Source organism: Streptopelia decaocto (genome assembly GCF_964273445.1).
Source record: "Streptopelia decaocto genome assembly, chromosome: 20".
NCBI lineage: Eukaryota > Metazoa > Chordata > Aves > Columbiformes > Columbidae > Streptopelia > Streptopelia decaocto.
In genome coordinates, this window is record NC_138675.1 from 6,527,555 (window position 1) to 6,554,054 (window position 26,500).

The window sequence follows — 26,500 nt, forward strand, 5'->3', positions numbered from 1 at the left end:
GGCACGGAAAATGCAGCGTCAGTCACTCAGCACTTTAAAAACTATTTGGTAGGTGCCAGGTCAGTGCTGGCAGAGTAGGCAGAAATGTATAAAATAAGGTTTCATTGACATTTAAATATATTTCTATATGAATGTCTCACAGAACAAAAAATAAATCTTTTCATCACAAATACTGCAGCATTAAAATAAACACTTACCAAAATAAACAATGAGTGATATACATATATATATTTGTGTGTGTATACTATAGAGTGAATCATATTGTTGCTTTTTAAGTCACAAAAGCACAATATAAATATGGAATTTCCTGTGAACTCTTTTTCCCTGTTGTAATAAAAATACATTCTTTACAGTTAAAGTAAAACTAGTGCAAGTCCATTGCGCTGCTCCTGCTCACCCAGCCGGCCCATCCGCATCATTTACATGGCACTTCATACTTGAAAATGACACTGAAAATCTTCCCTCCCAGCCGGTCCGCGAGCCAGGAGTTCTTGATCACCGCCAGCTTGAGGCTCTCGCACTTGAGCGCCGCGTAGTAGTTGGTGTGGATGGCGCGGCCCATGCCCTCGATGATCACCAGGTCCGTCTTGCGCTCCCTGACCAGCACGGCCAGACCTTTGTCCAGGCGGCTGGAACGAGAGCGCGGGTTGGAAACGCCAGCGGAGGGTGAGCTGATAAACACACTGAATCAAAGCAAATGAGACTGAAATGCAGCTTGAAAAGCTTCATTAAATGCATGCGGAATTGTGATTTCCCAGAAAACACTGGCAAGTTCCATCTCCAGTAGAGAAACTAATTAAAAATAAATAAGTGATGACATGAAATGCTTCTTATAGCCAAGTGGATTTCTTGGTCACATGCAGGATTTTACATCCTCCATAATGAAGCTGCTCATGCAACTGATCACATCACAATCAGATGCCAAACAACTAGTGAGGCTTGAGCGATAGTACAAGGCTGTAAATCCAGACTAAGCAACTCGCAGTGGTTTTACAAAAGTGATTTGTATCAGAAAGGTGGCTGAGATAGCACAGAGATACTCTGAACATCCCACCCGATGGAGACAAGTAACAAACTGGTACCTCAGATCCAGACACGGAGAACTCGAACCTGTCTGCACCAACAGCAGCTTCTCCTCCTTCAGAGCGGAACTTTGAACAAAGACAGAAGATGTTAGCAGCTGCCTCGGCAGGGGCAGGCAAAGCCAGCCGTAAGCTGGACAGCGATGAATATCTCGGTATTCTGTGCAAAGGCTCCTTTTTCCCGCTAGGATTTCACCGAGAAAATGTTTCCTTGAGCAAAAGGATTATTTAGTCAGCTCTGGATCCTCTACTGAGGATATGCAAAATATAGGTATTTTCCTCTATTCTTTTTAAAAATAAATAGAAAATTGATCTTTTAGTAGCTTGAGTGCTTATCAGGGAAGACACGGACAGGAAATACGGATGTTCAACAATGATCTGTTTTCTAAATTTTTCACCTTAACAAAATAAATGATCCACCTTCTCTTAGTGCCAGGCTGCAGATTTCAGACACTAATAAACACAGTTAAATACGAATGAAATGTGTAACTAGGAACTTGTGTCTTTGTGTATTGCATGGGATCTACTGAGGCTGGTAATCGCTTACTGGATCACTGGGTCCATGGCCGCGATGCGCTCGGCGACGATCAGGGACTCGCTGTAGGTGATGTCGTTCAGGGCAGGGCCAGAGTTACAGGCCAGTATCACCTGAGGGAAATACTGATTAACGAGTGTGCTGATTAACGAGTCCACGCCCAGCGCCAGAGCTGCCGCTCTGTTTAAAATCACCAGCACCCCCCTCATTTTGCAAAAGCAGGAATGGGAAGAAAGGCCGCGCGTGGCCCCGGTTCCCTCCTTTCCCGCCGCTCACCAGCCACGTCAGGTCTTTCGACATTGGACCCTCGCTCAGCGCCCGCGGGTCTGACACCCTCGTTTTGCTTTCCTGCCTTGCAGGGTCTGCTTCCAGCCAGACTCTGAGTCCCAGGGCCTTGGCTTATTCCCAATTTAGCTGTTAGGAGTCCCTGTGCTGCTGACAGGTGATTAACAAAGCTTCACCAATCACCAAACTCACACCGTGAACACGTACCTCTGTCCCTCTGGAAAGGAGCTCTCTGACAAAAGGAAAGACTCCTAAAATTATGTCTATTCCACTGTTATCTGCGAAAATTAAGGCACATTTATGAGGGGGACCCTCCTGTAAGAGAAAAAAACAATGTATTCAGGATGGAGTTCAAAATTCATTTCAGTGCACAGTTCGCGTTATTTAGAACAACTCTAAGACCTCACATTTAAGTGACTGGCAATTTTTGGTATTTAACAGCAGCGTAACTCATCAGAACATCACGTAATGATCTGTAACAGTCCACACGTACCAAACCTTCGGCTATCATTTCCAACAGAGATTTACACAAAGAAACGAGAGCTTTTCAATTAACCTTCATTAAATAATAATAGAGATCACACAGGGAAAAAAAAGCTTTGCTAATTGATAGGTTAATTACTTTCAGCCAGCTCTTAGCTTGATGTCGTTTTCAGGCTGGCTACTCGGAGAAACAACCCAAACACTGCATTTGGGCTCAAGTTTTCAACATTATGGGTCAAGTTGTATAGAAATAAGCACCCCAATAAAGACGGGACACAACACGGTCACTTTGAGGAGCTCTGGAAGCAGCCGGGCTCCAGACGCCGCAGCTGCTGAGGGAGTTTAGCTGAGAAGCTCGGTAAGTAACGAAGCATCTAATTCCTTTTACTCCTTTCTTTATGGCGAGGCTGCTGATTCACTGGTGCTGTGTTAACAGGATTTGTTTTGAGTTGTCTGAACAAAGTTCTGTTAAATGTTTAAAAACTTAAGATTAATGAAGTGGTTTTGGGGTTAATGTATCTAATCAGTCGATGGTCAGTATCAAGCGGTGTCGTACCTTCAGTCGCTCCAGCCACTGACTGTAGGAATCTTCTAACCAGGGACGTTCTGTGTCACACACAAAATCATGTTAGTGTTTCAAACAGTAATTCTGTACGTTATGAAAAACAAGAGGTGTGTCTTTCAGATGCTTAAGCATTAAAGCACTGGAGCTCAGGTTCTGAATGTTAAAAGTGTAAATTCAAAGAGTTCCTGAGTTCTTAGTTACAGGAATAGCTCAATTGCAGCAGTCTCAAAATGGGATTTTCACACTAAAGCAATGGAGCCATGCAAGGTGGCGTTTGTACGGACTCGCTGGGGATGGACAGTGTTGTACTGCACAGGACACCAGCTCAACAGGGTTACAACGGCTACAGAAACAGCAGGGGCAAGATATTCTGGATATTTGTGCAGCTAAGACTCCAGTTTGAGAAGTTTTCAGGTTTCAGGTCCTTTGGAACACGAGCAGGAACGTTGCACTGAAACTCCGCAGCCTGTATGGCAGAGTTCCCTGCCCGGGCAGCAGAACAGCCACAGAAACATTCCCACTCCACTCATGTTAACACAACATCCAGTCCCAACCACAACAGATCTCCATGTACCTTGCAGTTTTGACTTGGCTTCTTCAAATCCAAACTGTGGCTCAGATTCCAGAACCCTGGATAAGAAAGGAAATAAAGAATACACAGTTAGGCGACTTCATCTCGCATAAATATCATGAGAACATTTCTTTAGCAGGTGGCAGCAATGTTTCTGCACTGGTTACAATGGGGACTGGGGTAGGTCCTATGACAGAGAAACAGATAGTCTGGGCTTACGTTAAAAACAACAGGCTCAGACCTACAGCAAATCACAGTTCTTAGACTAAAAGAAAAAGGCTTCAGCAGCACACAGATGTTTGCAGGCACTAGACTATGGGCAAAAAAGGGCAGTTTTTGGTCTACAGACGACCATAAAATGTAGTTGTGATTGAAAACAGCTGCATAGTAAAACAGTGCTTTAAGAAAGTGAATTTGAAGTTTGGTTTACGGAAGCTTTTTAAAGTTGTACCTGTGTGGGGGGGAAAAAAGAACTAAAATACCCAGGTGCAGGTTTTACAGACTCCTGCTGGTGGCTCTTTGTGTTGTAAAGCAGCCCCAGCCGCTGAGGTGCTGATGAGGATCCCAGCCCCAGGTGGCAGGTACGTGTTGCACCATTTGGGCAGCGCTTTCCAGCCACATCTCCTCAACGTCCTTAAACCTCACACTAAGTTTAATGCACTTCTCTTGATCTAATCAGGGGGAAAACTCCTCAAAGATGCAGAAGGGGAAGGAAGTGCTGCATGTCAGCTGTAAACTGGCCCTCTCCCGTGCTCTTGTGTCTGTATTATCAGCCTCACAGAAAGGAAGTTCTACAACTGTCAAAAATGTCCTCAAATGAACTTAGGGATCCTGACAGGATATAAGGAAAAAAGCTTTCCAAATAGTTATAGAAATGTATGTTGCTCAAAAATAATTAGTATTTAGTCATTAAAAGAGACCACCCAGCCCAACTTCCCGCCCACTGAACAGACGCTGTGATATCGGAACAATGGGAGGCTGCAGAAAAATAGCACATTTCGGTTCTAGGGACACAGTCCAACACACGCCCAAAGCAGCACTGGTAACAATGCTACAAGCAAAGCGGCCGCGCCGGCGCATCCAACATGCTAATTCACACGGCACAGGGAGGCGGCTGCGTCAAACACGCTAATTCACACGGCACAGGGAGGCCTGCCAGGCTCACAGGCTGGAAACAGAAACCTTCCTGCTCCACAGCAATGCTCGTAAACAAACAACCAACACTGGATTAAGGTGAAATACAAACTACAATTAGATTGGTGCACTTTGTTTAAAAAAGAACAATCAGATATTCTGTATCTTAAAAGGTGCTTTTAAAATATTTAACACCTACTCTGAGACTGCTTTTGCTCCCCAGTCAAAGACATTCCCCGCAAGAAGTCCTTTCACCAGAGCAAACTGCCTCTCCTCCCAGCCTAATGAATCCAAAGATTCGATTACGCTTTGAAAACATTTTAAGGCTATGCCATTTTCTTTCTGCTTTACCTGTAAGAAAGACATGAAACGTTGGATTTATAGACAAAAATGTCTTACCCATCACTGGCTGTCTCAGTCCCAAGACCACGTTCAAGCATTCTCCTCTACGTTCATGGCCTCTAATGGACCAACAAGTTACTGTTATCAGCATGCTTAATATCAACAAGATAAAAGTTCCCTGGGATTCTAAGAAAAAGCTTCATTAGTGCTCGGGTATGATCTGGAGCCCAGGAATTACTTTTCTTAATGAGTCAGAGGTGCACCAGGGCTTGAGCAGGGTGGGGAACGGGAGAGAGGACACGCAGAAGCCGTCTGGAGGAGCCGCGACCCAGCGCAGGCGGGAGCCCCGGCCAGGGCTCACCCCAGAGCTCCTGCTCCAGCTGGAGAAGGGGTTTTGAGTTTGGCACCAAGAGTTTCATCATCCCAGGTGCTGAGAAGCTCTTGAACTTTTTTCCTCTGCTTCCTTCTCTCTGTTCCTCCTCAGGGAGAACCACCAGCTGGTTAGAACTGCCGCGAGGTACCCAGTTCCTGATCCCTCCCCTGCAAACCATTACTTATACAAAGTTCCAGAGTAGGGAAAAAGTGTCTTGAACTTACATGTTGTCCACCCGGTAAATTAAGAACAACCTACCTTTGAATAGGGGTCCGGAAAATTGAACTCGTTTAAACAGTGTTCCCTTGTATCCAAAAGACTTCGAACTGTTAAGGTACCATATGCACTTTAAAAAGGGAGAAGGGGGAAAAGAGATCAGCTACTTCAAACAGAAAACAGCTCTTTTCTGTTTCCTCTAAGTCACAGCACATCACACAAACAGTTACGCTACAAGTCTTTACATACCGTGAGTGCTAAACACTGTGACTAAGTTGAAAATCTACTACACAGTTTAATTAAATACAGAGAGGGAAAATGTTCAGAGCAAAGCGAGATACTTGAATTAACATGCTACCTTTTTTAATAACCACGTAACTGTTTTTAATAATTTTCCTGACGAAATATAATTTTTTCCATTAAATTCCAATATATGAAATCAGGAAGTTCTGTGCACAGGATGTGACGTTTGGCACATCAACGTGCTGAAGCCTTCAGCCTCCTCAGCTTGGGGCTGGTTCTGCCTCATCCCCGGTTGGCTCTCCGTGGGTTCCACCAGCCGTTAACGGGCTCTGCCCAGCGGAGGCAGCAGCGCTGACAAAGGGCAAATGAGGGCACTCACAAAGGCTGCTGTCTGAGCGTCTGCAGCTTATTCCAGTATTTCTGCCGGAACTTTTCAGCTCTCTCCAGTGCATCCACAGAGTCGGGCTGGCTGGCTGCAGCGCGCTTCGCCACCTGCCAGGGAAATGAGGCAGGACCAGGTTACCGAATTCACGCATCCCCCACGTCAGTCTGAAAAATAAGCCCTCCATCTGCTGGAGTGTTCATTAAGTGCCATGTAAGAAAGAAGATGCTTCAAAACACTTAAAAAAATATATTAAAAAAATTTAAAAAGCACCACCGAAGCATCCTTCTGCCTTTGAGAGGACCAAGGGCTCCCGAGGAGAAGGGACAGTCGGGTGCCTCTGGTACGAGGGGCAAGAGGGACTGGCCTTACACACCACAGCCCTGACACACCAGGTGTGTTTTGCAGGGTAAACACGTTGGTCCACAGAGGATTTATCTGCCAAACATTTGCACCATTCACACGCACGACTGCTGGGTGACATTTACCCCATCCAGCGCCTCCTCAAAGCAGGTGAGCCAGTATTTTCTGGCCATGGCATCGTCTGTGAGGTCAACGGTGTCTGGAATATAGGTCGATGGGTCCTTCAGCAGGGGCAGGTTAACGAGCGGCCTCTCCAACCTGTCCATTTCAAGCATGTCAAACTAGGTGAAAAATGGAAGAGGTTTCTTAGAACTCAGAAATTGATTCATAACAAACTAATCTTTTCACAGATTAAAGGGCTGACAAACAGATCATTACATCTGCATAAATACTTTTAAAAATCTGCCATATAATAGAGCTTAAAATGAGGTATTGTTTTTAATATACAGGCACAACCCACTAAACCCATCAAAGTATAGGAAACTAATTCCTGAAAACTGGGAGAGAAATCAACAATGGAGAACATTTAAACCAAACTGACATGAAAAACACCAATGTGCAGAGCGGCAAAAGGTGGTAAAACACAATGAGCTTTCCTATTCCAGCTTCTTTTCAAAAGCAATTCAGTATATGCAGTATTAGAATATTTTAAGAACCTTAATGCATTTTCTGACTGCCAGTTTCACTGTGAAATCAGAATTACTGTATTGTCGCTGTATTTAAGAGATGACTTGGCTCATGCTCTTCTGGCCAAGAATATATTTCTCTTTTAATAGGAAGTAAATAAATGCTGCTTAAAGACAGTGGAATGTCATTTTCCCAGGCACTTAGTTCTAGACAAGACAAGCACATACTGTACCACTCCGTGTTCTCTGCAGAGGGAAAACATCAGGTGAGGTGCTCATGAGACCAGAACTCCCGGCGTAATTCTCTCCCCAGCTATACTGGTTTGGATCTAGAAAAGAGAAAGACAAGAGAGAAACATAATCTGAAAATAAAACTGCAAACACCCCCATGAGCGAGGCTGGAGTCAGCATCCCCTCGGAGACGCTGCTTCGCTCCAAAAGCCATTCTCCCTTGTCTTTGTAAATAAACACAACTTTTCCCTCAAAACCGCACCAGAAACGTTCAACCACTCTGTGAATCACCAACCTCAATGAGACATAATAATAATTCTTTTTAAGCCTCTTTCCTTGTAATTAAGGGCTACAACCAGCAGTTATAGCACTATCATTGATCATAGAGACCATTTCTTATTTCTAAATCTAGATCCATTATTAACCAAATATAATTACATAACCCTCGAAGCACCATGTAAGTTTCATAGAAACATTGAACCTTTATGTAGAAACTTTTTTTAGTTAAAAAATAGTTTAATCAAGTATAGATCTATAGTACATGGTGCAGAAGCAACACCTTTAATTCCTCAGTAGTTTGTTCCTTGCCCATATCTATAAAATGGGTATGAAAACAATTCCACATACATTATTCTGAGGTGTATTTGATATTTACTAAAACTAAGTACCATTAAGCACCTCACTGTCTGTGCCAGTATAACTAACATACTGACCGGCTGCTAGGACTGCAACAAGAAAAAAAAAGAGCAGAAATGAACTAAAGCACCAAAGAATGCTGGACAGAAGTGTCTCATCCTTCAGAAATGTCTGTGAGGCTTTTCACTCGCAAACAAACAGTTTTGAGATGCTGGTCTTCTCCAGTACATTAAATGAACTCAGGAGCTGGTCTCTTAAAGAGGGAGAAAGTTCTCAGAAACCCCGTTTCCCCAATTTGATTCAGTTAGGGCTGCTCTCTGCAGAAATCCAGAAAAAAGCCAAATCCTGCTGGCTTCTCAAAGGTGAGCAAGAAAAACAGCGAGAAATTAAGATGTCTCTGCCAGAATATATCAAACCAAAGCCCAGCATCTGTATTTATTAGTGCCAAATGTATTTATTTAGGCAACAACTTACATGCAGCCTCTTAAGAGAAACTCGGACATTACACTGACATTTCAGAACACAGCAGATACAGAACATAGCAGGGCTGTACTTACTGTCTTGTTCAGCTCCTTTTAAAAATGCCCCAATGGCTCCCAGGTAGCCTTCATGTCTCAGGAACAATGCCTGAACCTCTCCCTGCCACAATATGAAACATTGCAATTGGATGGTCCCTGGTGGCTAACAGGTACTTCTTTGTCACTAGTTTTACACTTAAATTTAATAGACACAACTAGGAGATGGTAACAGTCATTTGTGCTACATGCTAACACATTCAGTAACTTTAGCAGCTGCAGGAGGAACTGCTTAACACATCATTGCACAGTTATTGCAGAGCTGGGGAGAAAAGGCCCGCACGCGTGTGTGCTCTGCGGCAGGGCTGCGCTGGGAAGGACGCCGGCCCACCGATACTCAACTCCTCTTGCTTCAACAGCCTGCAAATGCAAGGTCATCAAATTCTGGGCCACCACCCTGAGCGTGTGCCACTGCGCACCCAACATATTCGAGACACTGCTTGTTACCGGTAGTTCATTACACTACCATTTAACATTTAATGTACAGACACTGTGTATTACCCACAGGCACACATTTTCCCCCATCAAGTTACTCAGTTTAATTGTTAATATAAAGCAGGAAGGCTAGGGAGGGTAAGACCAGGCTCCCTCCTACCACAGGGGCCCGCAGCTTTCCCTAAGGGAAAACGGGCAGCAGGAGATCCGCTGCGGCCCACGGTGACATTGGGATTGGAGCCACCGATAAAGCTAGAAACTAGAGCTGGAGTTTTGCGATAGTTTTCTTGAAACTCAACAAAGTTTCACAGAAAGGGACTGCAATGGTGTGAAAAAGGCAGCATACAGAAGTCTCTTGCCTGAAGCACTGAGAAAAGATTAAAAAATTGTGTCCACTAAGTGAGCTTTTGGATTGTACTGTTTATCTAGTGAAAAATCTTCAGTATCTTCCACAGCTTCAAAACCTACAATGAACTAAAGGTTGGTTGTTTATTTCCACCCCCCTCTTTTTTTTCTTTTCCTCCCCCAAAACCAACCAACCAACAAACCCCCTCCCTGCTCCTGACTGCTATGGCAGCACAATCCCACACTGCACAGCCTAGGGGTGAAAAGAAATAGGTGCGAGTCAGCAAGAGGAATTGAATAACAGTGGTAGCTATCTAAGAAAACAGTGACAACGCATTACTTGGCAGCTACAAGGCAGACTGTCAATCCAAAAATATAGAGACAGAGAAAGGGAGGGAGAAAGAGAGGCCAGACAGAACTCCCAAGCAATTCATATTTATTTTACCCCTCCCACAACAGATCTTTATAGCTCTGCCTTACCTACCTAAACAGCAGCCCTCTAAACTTACTTCATGTGCAAATTCATTTTTTAAAGTCTCCCAAAAACCTAGAAAGGTAACTAAATACGTGACTTTGCCATTAGGAAAATCTCTGTTTTCATTACCTTGGAGAAGAAGTTGATACTGTAGGTTATTGTGCGCATGGTAACAGGGTGACCCCGAATAAAGAATCCTCCAAAATATATTTTATCTAAGTTATGGATTTTGGCATAGAGGCAGGCAAGTTGACCAATGTCATTGCTGATCATATGTAGTAAGCTTTTTGCCATATCTTCTTTGGAAAATTCTTAAGGGAAAGAAACAGTAAAATAAATTAAACGCAGCTGAAGAATGCTCAAATGGACTGTACTCTTCTAACAGCCTAGAGCTGGGGAAAACACATACCGACTTCAACCAGTCTCTTTATGTGTGTAGAAGGTGTCCCCCCCACCACCAAAAAAAAGTGCTTCAAACGACACTGAGTGTGCATTTGACTGAAGATATCATGAAAAAAACACTAAGCCTCTGTGAAATATTGCTTGAAAGAAACCTGCATGAAAGGCCAACAGCAAATAGCAAGAAGCCCACTTCTCTCTAGGAACCACCGATGATGGTTCATCCATCCATCTTGACCTGAGACGCGCTGCAAGCATTTTATTATAATACTACAAATAAAATCACAAATCACAGCCATAGGTCCTCTTCTGGGCCAAGAAAGCCACAGGTATTTCCCACAGGAATGGATTAACTTTGCACTAACTAGACAGCTATTTTTGTTGTTTGCCTTGACTTACGCAATCCCAAACTAAATCTGAATGTCTGCCTGTAAGGCTGTGCCACAGAACATTTCTGCACAAGCAGCAAATCCATGCTGACAGGTAATATAAACTATTAACTGTGTAGTAGATCTTGAGTAGACCTTTTATGCGCCAATACCTTTATCGGCTGTAGTAGACTTCCCGAAGCTGCTGGCTATCAGATTCCCGCTTAGCCCCAGCGTCTGGTAGGCGCCTCCGTACACGTCCTTCACCAGCATGTCCACGTTTGTGTGCTGGCCCTTCGAAGCGAGTTGCAGCAATTCATCAAATTTCTGCGGATGAGAAGCAGTTACTCCAGCTTTCCCGACAGCCAGGGAACCTCCCCCAGAAACCCGGAGTTCTGCAGCATCTTTACTGACCAAAAACAGGGGTTTGCTTTGGCTTAGAATCAACCCAGCAAAAGATACATGATTCCTGATTACAAGGACTGTTACTGAATTTCCCCTGAAAACTAGAACCAGTATATATAAAGGAGTCGGAAACCTCATTCATGTCTTATCTTGCAAGGAATTCAGAAACACAGTAACTAAGAGTAAACAGAATTGTGTCTTCTTGACACATAAGAAAAAAAAATGTTTAAAAACCAAAAGACTAAGTCTGCCTTTACTGTTGCAGAAATGCATTAACGGGCCTGAAATTACACCAATACTTAATTTATAAGTCTGTTAACCCTTATTCTTTTCTTCTACAAACTCAGAGAGAATTAAGAGCAGACATTGTCATGTTCTAGGATTTCTTTTTTTAAATGCATCAAGCAAAATACTGCAAGTATGGGTTTTCCCTTTGACATTTTGTTATTTGGTGCGTATGTAACTCTAGCTTTTTCTACACTGCTGACATTTAGGAACACCTATTTAAGACACACGGATCTTGGAGACAGGAAAAACCAGCATGATTTAAGACCTGAGTGAGGCAGAGCAGTACTAAATCAGGTCTCATTCTGGCAGATTACCAACCTGGGTTTTAAGTGATGAACCCCTGAAACCACGAAGTGTAACAGAGAGTTAGAATTCCTCCTCTCTGCTCCCGGACACCGGCAGTAACCAGGCACTCTCTGCTTCTGCAGATAATACTGCAGGTACCAGGCAAGTATTTCGTGTTGAAGAGTACAGGCAATTAACAGAATTACTATTTTACCACCGATGACCATCTTATCTTTTCTGTCCCTATACCGCTATCTTTTTGTATGTAAAACTACCTTTTATGCATCAGAAGCATTGGAAATATGAATGTAAGCCAAGGACTCAGCCTTGTTATCTAACAGTCTAGGACCACAAGCACCTAATGGAGAGTATCAAAATTGTCCTGAGCATCACAGACGTTATTTAAAATAATTTCTTCTCCCTATACAGAGAGTCTGGCATTCCAACATTTCAAGCTTCCTCTTAGCACCTCACTTAATCCTACGGTCCTTAAAACTGACACTTCAGTACCTTTGTTTTTGTGAGCAGCGCTCCAAGACCCCAGAAGGTTCCGCCTCCGATTGAGCTCCCTCCAATCCATTCGAATTTGTCTTCTGTCTCTACCTGTCAATAAAAAAGGCAGATTTGTCTAGAAAGTCCTATTATAACCACAAACACACAGTTAGACATGAGAGCATATTGGGTTTGTTTAACAGTGAAATTAGTTCATGCAGAACTATTTAACTGTGTAAATATCAGGTGAGAAGGTCACCAGAGGTACATGTTCCACATACTTACACCACAAGCGGTTTCCGAAATTTAGATAGAAAATAGATACAGACCAGTGTACCAAAACAAACAAACAAATACTAAAAGTCACTCTGATCTGACAGCTTTTGTCCTCATCAGTTAACATAACAACTTCTCTAAACACCAAATTAAATATGATTAAAAAGAAACTATGGTAGTGAATGGAAAAGCATTCATAGCTCCATAAGAAATGGAAGCAAAAGTAAAAAAAACCAAACCCTTCTAAACCTTTTATTACCCAGGAAGAAACAACTACAAATAGTAAGATGTTTCAGATCATCTTTAACAAATTCTACAACAAAACATTTTAGCAACCACTCACCTTCACTATAGAAACCCCAGAGCCAATATTCACCAATAAATAAGGGAAGATATTTGGATGGTTCGTCTGAAATCGGAATTCTGTATCTGAATCTTTCTGGTATGCAAACACTTCATGGGGTATGTTCCTGAGCACAAAGTTGCATCCTTTAATTAGGCAGGTCATTACATCTTCTTTATCTACTCTGAGGGGAACAGGGAGAAAAAAAACCCTTACATAAACTTGACAGTTCTATTGATAAGCAAGTTTGATTTTAGAACAGTAGTTCTCAAAGACTTTACAAAAGGAGATAGTAACCCACACCTTGCAGTAAAAGTCCAGATCTCTAGAAACACAAAGCCTGCATCTATCTGTCAATGATCTGTTCATCCACCAGCCAGCACACAAGACTGCACACAAGAATAACAGGATTCACGACAGTAAATATGTTGAGTCTGGGGTCTGGGAACATGATACATAATGTAGATAAGATGGATGATGCAGTTAAGTCAGCTCTATTCCAGCAGAATTCAACAGTATGGCCAAAGCAGGGTACTGATAGCCAGGATAACATCCCTGAAGTGCTGCTGGTTGTGAGGTGAAAAGTAAAAGCCGTTACCATAATCATGTTTTTGGTTTGTTTTTGCTGTGTTCCTGTCTGTTGGCTCAATTCCTGCTCCTCTACCGTGTCAGTTCATGATACCGTTATCTTTTTGCAGCTTCTGTTCACTAACAAGTCAATTCGGCCTGGTCTGACCATGATGTGTGTGCGCATTCCGCTGCTTCGCTCTTGCAGCACAGATGGTTTTTGAGGGGCAAAGTGAAAAAGCCTACTAAATTCCCACCAAAGAAGAAATACGCTCCTGAAACTAAGTTTAAACAGTTCCACTTACTTCAACCCCAATTTCTTCTCAATAAGATCTTTGAATTTATAGGCACCACCACCTGTAGCTTTGATGACTTTTGTCTCTGTATTGACAAGATGGTCTTTGATGAAATCTAGGCAGGTTTCAATGTAAGTGTTTTCAAACTTAATGAAGTGAAGTCGAGCTGTAATCTCCTCCTGGACCGATATTTCATACAAAGGTTCATTTTCTATGTCCTTTAAAAGAGAAAATAATTTCTTGTAGATTATACAAAATCCTTCCTTGAGAAAGAAAGTTACAGACAAAGTGTTGAACATCAATACTTGTGTATCCTTTGCCTTGAAACTGTGTTAACGCTATTAAAACCAGAACACTGACTGGCAACTTCAGCACTTCCAAGAAGGCCAGGAATGCAGCCAAGTTTGCCGGCGCATGGGCTGCACAACTCTGAAGCCCATTCAGTAAAGACAACAGGTTTGATGTATCATCACATGAATTTAGATCTAGAGCTATATTAAGCCTGCAAAGCAAAAAATAATTGCCAAACCCATGCTAATGCCTAGTTTCCCCTGGAATATCGCAAGGGGTTATGAAGAGGAGCCACACACTCTTTTGAGCTGCACTATCAATGCTTAGGGGCGGCTCTGAGTCTCAGTGCACGCTAGAATGGGTGTTTAAAATAAACATTTCAGTTGTGACAACTTAATCCAGAGTAACAGACATTACAGAAGGTCACATTTAAGCTATAAGAAAGTTCTAGATGAAATTTTATGTAGAAGAAGTTACTAGATGGGTTTCAGATTAAATTTCTACTCTGCTATGAGAAGCCAGTCCCATACTTCACTCTTATGAGCCAATCGCATGCAACTGGCTAATGAGACGATTCTCACCTTTCCAGAATGATCAAAGGATCTCACTCTTGCCACTTTGTGCTGCACAGTTGAATAATAAGCCAACTTGGTTAATGAACCACCTGTTAATAAAAGGATGATGAGTTATGGCAAGTGAAAAATAACCAGCTAGTGCTTATAGCTTTGCTTTCGTAACAGTATTCTCATCTCTTTCATGGTGCTCAAACAAACAAGAAAATTTTTGCAACCTGTGGGAGAAAAATAGGTGGCTTTTCCCAGCAAAATTCAAGTGGGGTCAACTTAGGGCAACGACTGACAGATGCTTACAGTGACAAAAGCAACAAAGCTTTCCTGACCTCAGACCTTATTTCAGTGTACCAGACACTGTTTTCAAGTTTCTGGTAGACAAAATCCAAACTCTGTTCTGTTAGCTCATTTCTCGAAGGTGAGGATTTTTTAAGCTTTGTGTTGGTTGTTTTTTTGTGTGTGCTGGTATGTGTTTGTGGGGGTTTTTTTAAACAAACAAATGAAACTTGGTAGCTCTGCACTAGGAGAAAAAGCTTTCTACCAAATCTCTAAGTAGAGGAATTGTTAAGCTTGTGGTGGAATGTCAAACTGTCTGTACAACACTGACAATGATACAGGTGCTTCAGCAATTAATCACCATAAATGGTGTGTAAAGGTGTGCTTTATACATTCTCCTCTTCCTCTCCTGGTTTTTGAAGGCTTAATTCTGTTCAGAACACCAGCTGAGACATGTCACTAGGCTTTATAACTAATCCTAGAACTCTGATTCCACTCTGACTCACAGGAAGGGCCAATTCCAGCTGTTACTTGAACAGACAGGAAAGGAGTAGCTTCTGAAGGAGTTAATTGGACTTGTGGTATGACAAGACTGTATATTATGGTGTGTATGTTGTTCCCACCACACAGCAAATCCACACCACTCACAGCAGTGTTAACCAGAGGACTAGTGGAGGCTGGTGCTAGTACCATATGGTACCACGGCTGAAAAACACTTGACTGCTGGCCTCCCCACTAAATAGTTCCACTGGTCTAGTAACTGCAAAACAGACACAAACTGTGAACTGGCATTTTTTGTTTTGCAGATCTCCACAGAACAGATGCTAATCCCTGCACAGGTGAGATCACTAACAGGCTTATCTCAGCGTGTCCCAGCACGGCCCTGCACACCAGCACAACTCCGCGCCGCCGTGCCCAGGTGTCGCTCTGTGTCACCTTGTCCTTGGTGCAGGCTGCTGTACAGCCAGGAATGTTACGTTGTCGGGCTTACGCGCAGGACGCGGGGTGTTTCTGGGGGTGACTGAGGCCGCGGGTGCTGTGCCAAACCCCTCATCCCCGCCAGAGCCGCTGAACAGCAGCTTTCCCCGGGCCTCCTCCTCCTTCCAGGCCCGTGTGGAGAGCACGGAGCAGCACCCAGGTACGCGGGCCGGTGTGGGGCCGCTCGGGCCTAGGCCGGCCAGCGTCCTCCCGCCCGAGGTCGCTGCACAGCCCCGGGGGGCGCGGCCCCAGTTGGCGGGCCCCGCTCCCCTTCGGGCAGGACAGCTCGCTGCCCCATCCGGGCGCTCCCCTCGGCTCGCGGGGGCTGCCTCGGCCGCCAAGGACACCCCCATGCTGTCCCCCCCGCGGCCCGTTACCCGCGGCCGGCACGCTGGGCCTTGTAGTGCCGCTCCCCGCCTCCGCCGCGCCGGGGCCGGGCGCCGGGACTCCCAGTCCCGTCGTGCCCCGCGCCGCCCCCCTGCCGCGGCGCCCGCCGGGAGCTGTAGTTCGCCTCCGCGACCCCGCGCCGGACCGCGCCCCTCACGGGACTATATTTCCCAGCGTGCCCCGCGCTCCCCTCAGGCTGCCCGGCCCCGACGCGTCCCCTCAGCGGGCGAACGGCGCCGCCCGTCCCTCGGCCGTCGCCCCCTGCCCGCCGGCCCCTTCGTCGCGGCGGATCCCGCCCGGTTACCGATGTCGATGGCGAAGCGCTTGGCGTTCTCCAGGTTCCGAAAGATTTCGTCGGGCGGGAGGGTGATGCTCTTGTCCAAACTGCCGTGACCGCCGCTACCTCGCCCGCCCCGCTCCGCCATTTTGAACGCGACCCACTCCTCGCCCGGCCTCATCGGTATGCAAATGTATGTGCATGCATCTACATACTAAACGTTCCGCCGCATAGATTATGCGGATGAGGCGGGGCTGCCGCGGCGGGCGCGCGCCTGCGGGGAGCGCGCTGCGGGCGCGAGCGAAGCGCGGGGGGCGGAGCGGAACGCGGCGGGGCGGGAACCAGAGCGGATGGGCCGGGCCGGGACCCCCGGGCTGCGGCTCCGGGACCCCCGGGCAGTCCCCGCAGTTCCCAGCCGGGGAAGCGGGAGGCGGAGCGGGGAGAGGACGGTGCCAGTGGTTCGGGAGCTGGGTTGCAGTGGGTGCGCTGGTGCTCGGTCGGCACCGGCCCCGCTACCGGCTGCGATCCCCGGAGTCTTCTTATTCGTGCAAATAACCAAGGGCAACGCTGCTTTGGCATCAGCCGCGTTGAGTCGTCTCGCACGAGTACATGTGCGCACACATATGGAGCAGCTATTTGCGTCTCTCCCCTTTAGACAAAAAATTAGATTTAAATTCCTAGCATTTAAGACTGTCTTGTGACTCAGGGACATGCCACAAGAACATAAAACGTAACGCGAAGTGCCTTGGCAAGCGTCATCTAGGAATCAAAAGTATGTTCTGTGTTTGGGAGTCAGGCAGATTTCCCCGAGCTTGCCCTTGCTGTGACCTTTTTTCACGAGTCTCTTTGCTCTAAATTTCCACAGAATTTGTTGGTTAGACATGCCTTGACTTTTGTCTTGATTTTTCTCTGCTGTGGAAAATAGCATTGCAGGAGTTCCAAATAGACACAAAACTGGTGATGCAATTAAATACCCATTCTCTCTTTGCTTTACTGAAATCTTTGTCTCATGTCCTTTAACCCCAGGGACCACAGGGAAATCAGCTATGCAAACCACTCAAGAAAGAATAACGTCCTGGATTTATTAACTAGGTTTTTATTTATTTTTATGTTGTTAGAAGTTTCTGCAGCGTCTGAAGTTCCAGATAATTTCTGGCACAGTTTATACAATTAGTGCAGCTCACACATAACATGTCAACATCCTCCAAGGACAGTAATGAATTCACCTTCTCCCCCAGCAGTAGGGTACTAAAGAACAAACATAATTTGTACACCTGCCTTTCATGAAAGACTTAGATAAATATTTCTTGTAAAATCGACAACACAGCCGTAACTTTCTTTCCTATAAGGATATAAAAATGAGCTTTCGCCTTTATAAAAGGCAGACATATCCTGAACCTCACAAACAGTACTCTGATTTTGTGAGCAAGACATCCTGAGGAATTTCCTCTACTTAGTTTGAGTTATGGTTTAACCATTTTCAGAGCATGCTCAGTACAGTCTACAAATATTATAGAACCCATTATGGCATGCACAGGAACGCCAGCTTTTCAAACGTGTCCGGTTAGACCAGCTGCTCTGCTCAAGACTCCTCGGGTGCTGGGCAGTACGGCTGGGACCACGGGGGATGCTGGGGAGCCTCAAATGGGGCAGGTCGAGGAAAGGGCTCCTCCCAAACAGACACGTTTGAAAATGCTAGCCTGAACATCTCAGAAGTTACTGCTTTCTCAACAGATGTACGCATACAACCTCACTAAGGTTAAGAACAGTCGGTGTTCCTCTCTGAACAACTCCTCTCGCTCCTCCTAGCAGGAGGATTACATCTCACATTCTTATAGAATAACTTTCTCTCCACGTGGTGGGATCATTTCAGTCCTTCTGGAAGAAGGGGAGCAGACATCCAAGCATAGTAATGCTCTGCAAAAGGAAAATATTCTTCCCTACTCATGAGAGGAGTGGGGGGGACTTGTACAGCAAGTCACGATCTCCTCTGGAATACGAGCAAATGTCCAGGAACCAGGGAATCGCACTTTTGGCCTACCAAGGCCTCCAGAGGCTGCAGGAGGGTTTCAGTGCTGCTTGTTTTGCAGGAGGCTGGTGGGTGGTAGCAGGTGCAGAAGAAGAACCAGAGTCCTTAGGCGCTGCTTGTGACCTCTGGAAATGGTAGATGAGCTTCATCCGCGTTTCTGTGTTTGCTGAGTGGACAGACAGGAATTGCAGAGCTTCTTTGAGACACCAGGCGTACCCTTCACAATAATCCTGCTGCAGGCTTTTGGCAGGCGCTGCAAAAGCTGAGAGGGTAAAAGAAGAGAGAAGTGTTACATGGGGAGACTAAGGCTGGAGTTGTGCCTAAAAGTAAGGGCAGCCAGTGTGATGGGGATGTACTCACCTCGGCTGTATTTCAGGTAGCTGACGGTCATCTCCAGGATGTCGGCTTTCTCTAGCTTGGAGTTGGGCTGGTGTCTCTGGAACTCCTTCTCCAGGAGCAGCTTCAGCTGCTCGATGCTGCTGTTAATCCGATCGCGACGCAGTTTCTCTACTATGGGTTTCCTGAGCTGTAACACAGGACAGGGAGAGGACAGTTAGCAATGAGACTTCTCCCTTCCCGTCTCTATCGGCCCTTCTCGGCTCTTTGCCCTCGCAGTCACGGAGGCAGCAGGTACTTACTCTGTTCTTCTCTTTGGGTGTGAGGATTTCCAGGGAGAGCGCACTGGGTGCCATTATCCCGGGTGCTGGTTTGAGCTCGGAGCTGGCTGGTTTGCAAGTGCAGAAGGCAGCCAGGAGCTCCTCTATTTATCCGCAGCGGCTGCATACAAGTGTATGGGTCCTACGCGACTTTGAGTTTCCCACAGTCGATAGCCAATCCATGTGAGCCCCAGCACAATAGAGAAAGCATCTATTACAGCATGGCAAATTGACTGTGAATTGCCTGGGGATAATACCCAGCTCCCAAAGGAGCAGGTGGACTGGGGAGCGTGTGACACAATAGGGCTTGGCATTACGGCGCTGGGGAAAGAACGTGGGAAAGCGTTTGCCGTCATTATAATCAAACTTCTGCCTGATGTCGGGTACGTCAACATCTCAATGTGCTGCCTTTTCCCAGGCTGTGGTAAAATTAAGCACAGAAGACTGATCCCAGGAAGCGATAATGCTCTGTCCCCAGGACCAAAAGAGGGGTTATAAAGGAAAAGATGGAGAATTAGAGGGACTAAAGCCTTTCATTGACATTAAACCATGCTTAGATGAATACAGTACCAGATAATTTTCAGGCAAATAGAGACTAAAATCAAGACAAGGTCCCTTAAAACAATTTGTGTTGAGCAGTTAGCTTGAAATATTTTCCTCCCCATTGTTTAAATACTTAAAGTCCCTCTATAAGTTATAGATGGAGCTCTTCCTTGCCTTTGTTTGGGTAATCGGGGCTTTCCTACGGCAGCCCGTGACATGTAATGATTATGATGCTTTTCCCAAACACATCCTATTTAATTTCATGCTACTTTGCAAATGCATCTCTCTCCCCTTGGTCCTGAGTCTCCACATAAACCACCTAAATATATTTTCCCTTTACAGACAACTGAGATGCAGTGAAAGATCAGTTCTTGTCTATTACTTTGCTTGCATTATCTCACCTGCAGAACGGAAATAGAGGTGCTGGGATATCCTGTGACTGTGCAGCCCAAAGACATTTTACATTTAGATGAATCACTTAGAGTGTAACAATTTTAATTGTTGGTGGTTGTCAAAACCTGTAATTGATCAGGGAGTACAAGTCCTATTCAAAATCATTCCCTGAGTTATTTAGTCGGCTTGCAATGGGCAGTATTACCCGCAGGCAGGGCAATCCCCGGCTGCAGGTACTTGTGCCGTTATTGGAGTCTGATGTCCTGTGCGGGGCTTTGTGCATCTCTCGGGGGTCACAGGAGGCAGAATGGACAGGGGGTCGTGCCACGCACCGTGCAGGAAGGAACCTGCAGCAGCAGCGAGCACAGCGAGCTGGGAGGGAAGCTTTGACCCCGTTTTCAGTTCTGGAAATATGAAATGAGTGGTTTTCAATAATGCCACGCTATCCCCGGCACAATGCCCCTGCACTCCAAAGGGCTAAACCAGCTCCCACTGATTAAAGCTTTATCCCTTCCTCCGAGTGGCGGGCAGATGGTGCAGCAGGCGCTGGCTTTCTTCCGGGGCCCGCCGAGGCACGCTTCTTTTGTGGCCAGTTTAACACGGTGAATGGGGCGATGTGGGAAATCCTGGGAGCTGTGGGCTCGCACCATCTGATGTGGATGGTGGGCCAGGCAGCGCTGCCAGGCGGCCAGTGCTCAGGACGGCCGCGGGGCTCAGCACATCCCCTTCCTCTCCCTGTCAGCTGAAGAGATGGCAAATCCTCAGTTCCCCCCGTGCCTGCTGCACCTACCCTGTGTATTCTTCACGGGTAAAACAAATATTCCCCCCACCCCTGCTTGGTTTGATCATTAAGGCCTGAAAACTTAATGGCAACGATATCTCCCCACTGCTGCTTCAGAATAATGAATTGTCTACTAGAATATATTCATGATGGAACTCGGTGCACTTTCTGCAAGGATTTTGGTGAGGAAAAAAAATCCTGTGCTGTAGGAAGCCCAGTTGCTCTTTGTTGGAAGTCTGTAACTAGTTTGCTCAGTTTGGGCTCTTTTCAAGTTCAGCTTTTAGCGCAATAGTCTGTCCCACTGAAACACAATTGTGATCCGAATCCTCGTTGCTGTCTCTCATATCTGAGGAAGGAGTTTGTGCTTCTGAGTGTCACTGCAGAGCCAGAAGGAAAGACTGATTGAGGCTCGGAAGTAGGGATTTCCCTGGTTTTGGAATGAAGGATTTAAAGAAACAAATCCTCAAAATTGCTGAATGTATGGAGTTGCCTAAACCCCGTGACACAGTAATTCTCTTCTTTGGAGATGTTGTGGAATCTGGACCCGCTGTGCAGAGGTGACTCTTATGCTGTGGACGAAGAGACTTGCTTTCTTAATGAAGATGCAGTTTTCAAAATCACATGTGAAAACAGGGAGGTGCCTCCACTCTCACTTGTTGTAGATACTGAAGAGTATAAGGGGAAATAAATGTGCAAGCAATTGTTGAAGTCTGTATTTTCAGACCTTGCATGCGAGGCTGGAGGTAGCCCAGGAGCTTCATGTGGGCCATGGAGCTTTCTGGTTTGTAGGTGGTGATTTTGGCCCAGGTGCAGACTTACTACACACTCCGTTTTCACAACTGCTACTGTGTGTATTACCAATCGGCAGCTTTCTTGGCCCATCTGATACTTGGCTTTCTGTGGAGAGGAGCCCAGCGTAGCAATGTAGCAACAGGTCTGGAGCAAGGTGGGCCATGAGAGAAGAGTACAGAAAACCAGGATTTCATTGTCTATGTTATGCAGGTTTAAAAAACAGTGTTCCTGTATGTTTGGGGCTGTACTTGGGGCACACAACTTGATGGCTTAAAGCTTTCCCTTCTATACCACTGCTAGAGCATTTTTATTTTAGAGCATTTCCTACATTCACATCAGCCTGTCTCACAAATGCTATTGATGGTGTTTTTAAAGAAATAATTACAATTTTTATTTTTTCTGTGCCATCCTTAAATGGTTCAAAATCTTTCTGACAACCTCTCTCAAGACACCTATTTAGTGTCAAAGAGCATAACGTTCCCAAGTTTTAAAAGGGCTCTCGCATAATGCTGATCGATCAATGTGCTCCTTGGGAAAATAGCTCTCCAGATGGTCTATCGGGACAGGAATTGCTGGTCGTCACAATGCAGAGCCAAGAAGCGTCACTAATGTGGGCTGTTGTGAGGCACGCTTCCTTTGTGGGCCCTTTGAATGGCGTAAATAGGGAAGAAAGTGTGGGAAACTCTGAGAAACTCAGGCCCACACTCTGAGGTTAATAGGGGCTTTGTCAGGAGAGTATTCCTGGGCTGTGGGATCAGCATAATGAACAACATCTCCCTGAAGGGTGGGAATGTGTCGGAGCAGGGGAGAGTCACCCCGGGGGACAGAGGAGCAATAAGAAGCTTTGCAGTCAATTATTATAAGTGATAATAATTAATAAATTGTAAACATAACCTTTGCTGTGCCAAGTCGGGTGAAACCGGAGGTCTGGCTTTTCGCTCTCAAGTAATTGGTAACTAAAGCCCAGGGGGCAAGTCTTTGGCTGGTGAAAACCAGAAGTGATGCCTTTGCACCAGCCATGGGTCTGACTCCCTGGAGCGAATGGAGGATTTCTGGGGGGTTTGCTCTCTTGCCACTTGCTGTCTGCTCCCCCTTACAGCACTGTGCAAACAGCGGGTCTGGACCTCACGTCCACTGAGGGCTGAGCAGGGCTGACTTCCCCGCCTCAGTGGAAATGAGAATCAGACCTGTGGTTTGAATGACAGGAGCCGCATCTCTCCAGATTTATGCCAATATTGGTGGCAGGAGTTTGGGGCTTAGAATTCCGACTGGGATCCCACCTGAGTTGTCACTTCTATGGCCTGTTCCTGTGTTAGCCTAGAACTAGAGGGTTTAAATCCAAGCCTTCAGTTTGTGCAGCTCTTCTTTGGTTTCCTTTTCTCTCTTCCGTTCGTGCCGTCAGTTTGACACAGAGGGCAGCGGTGCTGCCGGCTGTGACACACACTGCGTGCTGTGCCGGGCGGTAACGGCCCCGTCCTCACGGCAGCAGCAGAGATCTCCAGTTCTCCGGGCCGGGTCTGACCCTGGTCCCAGTCCCTGCGGTGCAGTCAGGTTGTCATGTGCTTTGGGGCACATCACGTTTTGATTGAGCCCAAACTCCTCCAAACTTCCTATCTGCAAACCGCGTTAATTAGGCTTCATTTAAAAATGCACAAGCATGGATGAACAGCTTGAATTTTGCTGAGATTCAGAAGCTTGTACTAATTAACAAAGACAAGTTGAGCACAGCAAGGTGAAGTGACTTTTTCACAATTGCTTAGCAACCAGAAAATCCAGAAATATCTCTTTGAATTATTTAATAGTTCATTAGGAAGAACAAATCTATCTGCAGCACTGGTACCAGCCCCTGACGAATTGCAGAACTGTACCAAAACCCACCTTGTATTGCATTATCAGACAGATGGAGAACACTTAACCAGTTTGTGCATGCAGGGTAAAATAATAACCAAAATAATCCATGCAACTGTAATGAGGCAGAGCAATATGTTCTTGACCTGGCTAGCTGGCTTTTTGGTCCTTTCCATACGTTTAATCACAAGTCAAGTGAGGGCTGGCCAGGTGCAGCCAGCGGTGTCTGAGCGCAGCTTGATCTCGGCAGCTTAGCGGACCTGAGTTTGCTTAGTGTTTATCTAAGGAGAGGAAATGCTTTTTCAGCCTCTGTTTGCTACCAGAGGAGGTTTACTTTTAGCCGTACGTGGGCAGATTTCACTTCAGTAAAGAATGTAATTCTGTTATTGCCTGACAGAATTTGTGTTTAGGTAACAGAAGGTGCTAAAATTAAAAGGCAACAAAAACTCGTTCACCCCATTGCGGGTGGTTTCAAAGAAGAGGGCGAGATTCCCAAGCAGTCAGGTGCCAAACTCTTCGGAGGTTATTGGGAGTTTTGCATGTTGCTCCCTCCTAAGTGGCCAGAAAGCATGAGACTGAACTCGGGTTGGAGGGCAAATCAGTGGGGAATGGGGGAAGATAAATGGGCTGGGAAATGAGTGATTTGCTGAAGCCTGAGTAGGTTGCTGTTAAGTATCTAGGTCTACATCTCACTTCGCTTTCACCTCCATTTTAATTTTTGTTAACTTTTCCAGAGGTTGCTTCTTTGCAGGATCTGAAATCCTGGTATGCCAAATGAATTTCACAAATAAAACTATACAGGAATGAAGGGCTCAGAAATATGACATCTCCCAATAGATCCCCACTGCAGAAGGAGTCTGAATGCAGGAATATTAACCATTTTAATCATTTCAAACCAAAGGATTAATGACTAAAACCATCTTTATTGCATTGTACAGTGAAGACAGTTGGACATCACACAGGATGAATACATCACAACTTTATAAAAGCTTTTTAAGCTCTTTAGCACATTTAGTGAGTGATTATAAGGTACTTATTGCTTCCCTTCCTCCCCCTTTTCCTTAAGGCATATCACAGGTATTTCCTTTACAAAAGGCATCAATTATCCCTCAACTGAGAGTAGCACATACTGACATTAAAAGAATTTTCCCTGGAGCTGTTACCATAACTTTATGTAAGAAGGTATACTAAAAATAGCAGAGATACTTCAGAAGAATCAGCATTTCTTATTAGCATCTTTCACTCAAAAGGTAAAGACTCAAGAGTCTTTATGATACAAAATACATTCTTCCAAGTGCTCCTTCTTTAGGAAGGTTGATATGTTATCTGGAGACAATGGAGCACTTGAACCAGTGACCCCAGGAGTTAGTAGCAAGATTTCCAGTGACAGCCAGAGGCTCAGCAGCCTTGCCAAGCAAAAGTGTGATGGAAACTGAGGGGCACTTGGCTCTCCAAGTCACCGCAGGGCTTGGTCCTTGACCAGGAGCCACCAGGAAAAGCAGCAAATCTGCTGCAAGATACGAACACATTCCTTCACTGTGAAGGGAAACTACTCAGCAACCCTCATTTCTTGTGACAGAAAAACAATAACTGACCCCCCCCTCCCACCTTCGGAAAGCGATGTTTCCTACTTCAAAGAGGAACTATGAAATCACAGGTCCCTCTAGTTTTTGTAGCAAAACATAGGAATAAAGCACAGTTCAGCAGGTCTACCAGGGTCTCCAGATGGCAGGAGCAGCAACCAGAGTCTTCTGGGCAGGTGGCTTTGTGGCAAAGGGACAGGGTGACAGCGGAGGGCTGCGCAGAGCAGGAGCGTGCGTGACACCTGCACCCAGCTGAGCTTTGCAGAGGTGCTTGATGAGCTGCACCTGCGTCTCCTTCCTGGGCTCGTAGTAGGACAGAAAATGCATCGCTTCCTTGAGGCACCGCAGGTACCCGCTGTTAAAGTTCTGCTCTAGATTCCTGTGAATGAATGCTGGGAAAGAAAGAGAGAAAGAAGCAAGTGCAGAGCGTTAAGATCATTACATGGGACAGTGCTGATTCGTGCATTGTTTCTTTCAAGAACCCACATCCATGAGCCTTGCTCCTGTGACCAGAGCTGGTGTGTTACAGAGGCCCATGGGGGAGCGGACTTTGTGGTGTGAAATACCTGCCCTGCGCTCACTGGGGTCCTGCAGCTGGCTCTGCTGCTTCAGGTAGCTGACAGCCACCTCCAGGATGTCGGCTTTCTCCAGCTTGGAGTTGGGCTGGTGCCTCTGGAACTCCTTCTGCAGGAGCAGCTTCAGCTGCTCGATGCTGCTGTTAATCCGGTCACGGCGCATTTTCTCCACCACCGGCTTCCTCAGCTGCAAGAGAGAAGGAGCAGATTGTTAAGGATTTTCTGAGACCTGACCTAATTTCCCCTTGTGATGCCCTCTAAACACATGCTCAAAGATGCTTTCTTTGGGTAGGAGAGCTTTGCGATGCTGTCTATCTGTTCCCCACTCAATTTCATTTAAAAAAATATATATAGTCTTCTTTATCTCTCTTTAACTCGTTTGCCTTCCCCCAGACCTCTTTCTCCTTCATCTCATCTTTTCCCATGTAGTATTAATTTGACAGATGCAGCCCATTGTATAGAGCACGGACCAGCCTTTCCAATCCTGTCAAGGGCTCTACCTACTTTATTCTTTTCTTTTGGCAGCAGTTTCTCCTCCATGTGGCTCACGAGAGTGTTACTGGGAGCCATTCTCAGCGCGCTCAGCCCTGGGCACAGACCCCACGTTGGGCGCTGTGCTGAGCGTCAGACCATGCTCGGGCAGTTACCGCCCGCTCTATTTATACATTGGGGAGCTTCAACAAATACGTGAGGCTGGGGATTGCTGGTGTTTCCCACAGCCATTCGGCCAATCCAGGGACGCAGCTGAACAATAGAGGAGGCATCTATTAGTGCATGGTACATTGATTGCAAATGCCCCGGAGAGAATAACCTTCTGCCCACGCTGGCTGGTGGAGTGTGCGGCGGGGCTACCGGGGCTGCCGGGGAGCTGGGAAAGCACCGGCCCTCCAGCTGGTCCTCTGGGAT

General features: G+C 45.9%; 3 protein-coding genes across 3 annotated transcripts; all 3 read right to left on the minus strand.

Annotated features, from left to right (window-relative positions):
* Nucleotides 1-94: 94 nt before the first annotated feature.
* Nucleotides 95-16,985, minus strand: PANK4 (pantothenate kinase 4 (inactive)). The gene is made up of 19 exons (XM_082070143.1): nucleotides 16,422-16,985; nucleotides 14,489-14,571; nucleotides 13,626-13,834; nucleotides 12,754-12,937; nucleotides 12,153-12,245; nucleotides 10,838-10,991; nucleotides 10,027-10,208; nucleotides 8,625-8,706; nucleotides 7,429-7,529; nucleotides 6,700-6,855; nucleotides 6,209-6,321; nucleotides 5,629-5,716; nucleotides 4,855-5,006; nucleotides 3,525-3,580; nucleotides 2,942-2,991; nucleotides 2,110-2,217; nucleotides 1,630-1,730; nucleotides 1,083-1,151; nucleotides 95-629 (listed from the first exon to the last, which is right to left on the minus strand). Exons 1-19 carry the CDS (start codon nucleotides 16,573-16,575, stop codon nucleotides 416-418), a joined length of 2,349 nt encoding a protein of 782 aa, XP_081926269.1. The 5' UTR covers nucleotides 16,576-16,985; the 3' UTR covers nucleotides 95-415.
* Nucleotides 16,986-18,342: 1,357 nt separating this feature from the next.
* On the minus strand, nucleotides 18,343-19,290 carry HES5 (hes family bHLH transcription factor 5; the record flags this gene model as incomplete). The annotated part of the gene is given in 5 exon segments (XM_082069826.1): nucleotides 18,343-18,685; nucleotides 18,784-18,949; nucleotides 19,062-19,145; nucleotides 19,147-19,221; nucleotides 19,225-19,290. Coding segments are annotated over 5 exon segments (645 nt in total). The 3' UTR covers nucleotides 18,343-18,431.
* A 5,855-nt stretch (nucleotides 19,291-25,145) lies between these two features.
* On the minus strand, nucleotides 25,146-26,179 carry LOC309448248 (transcription factor HES-5-like; the record flags this gene model as incomplete). The annotated part of the gene is made up of 3 exons (XM_082069613.1): nucleotides 26,099-26,179; nucleotides 25,601-25,781; nucleotides 25,146-25,411 (listed from the first exon to the last, which is right to left on the minus strand). The coding sequence occupies exons 1-3, from the start codon at nucleotides 26,162-26,164 to the stop codon at nucleotides 25,146-25,148; spliced, it is 513 nt and encodes a 170-aa protein (XP_081925739.1). The 5' UTR covers nucleotides 26,165-26,179.
* Between the last annotated feature and the right edge of the window lie 321 nt (nucleotides 26,180-26,500).

Coding starts and splice junctions, on each gene's coding strand:
- PANK4 (XM_082070143.1), bottom strand. CDS start 16,575: ATGAGGCCGGGCGAGGAGTGGGTCGCGTTCAAAATGGCGGAGCGGGGC. Junction 13,835..14,488: donor CCTTTGATCATTCTGGAAAG/GTGAGAATCGTC, acceptor TCTCTTTTAAAG/GACATAGAAAATGAACCTTT. Junction 6,322..6,699: donor TTGAGGAGGCGCTGGATGGG/GTAAATGTCACC, acceptor TTTCCCTGGCAG/GTGGCGAAGCGCGCTGCAGC.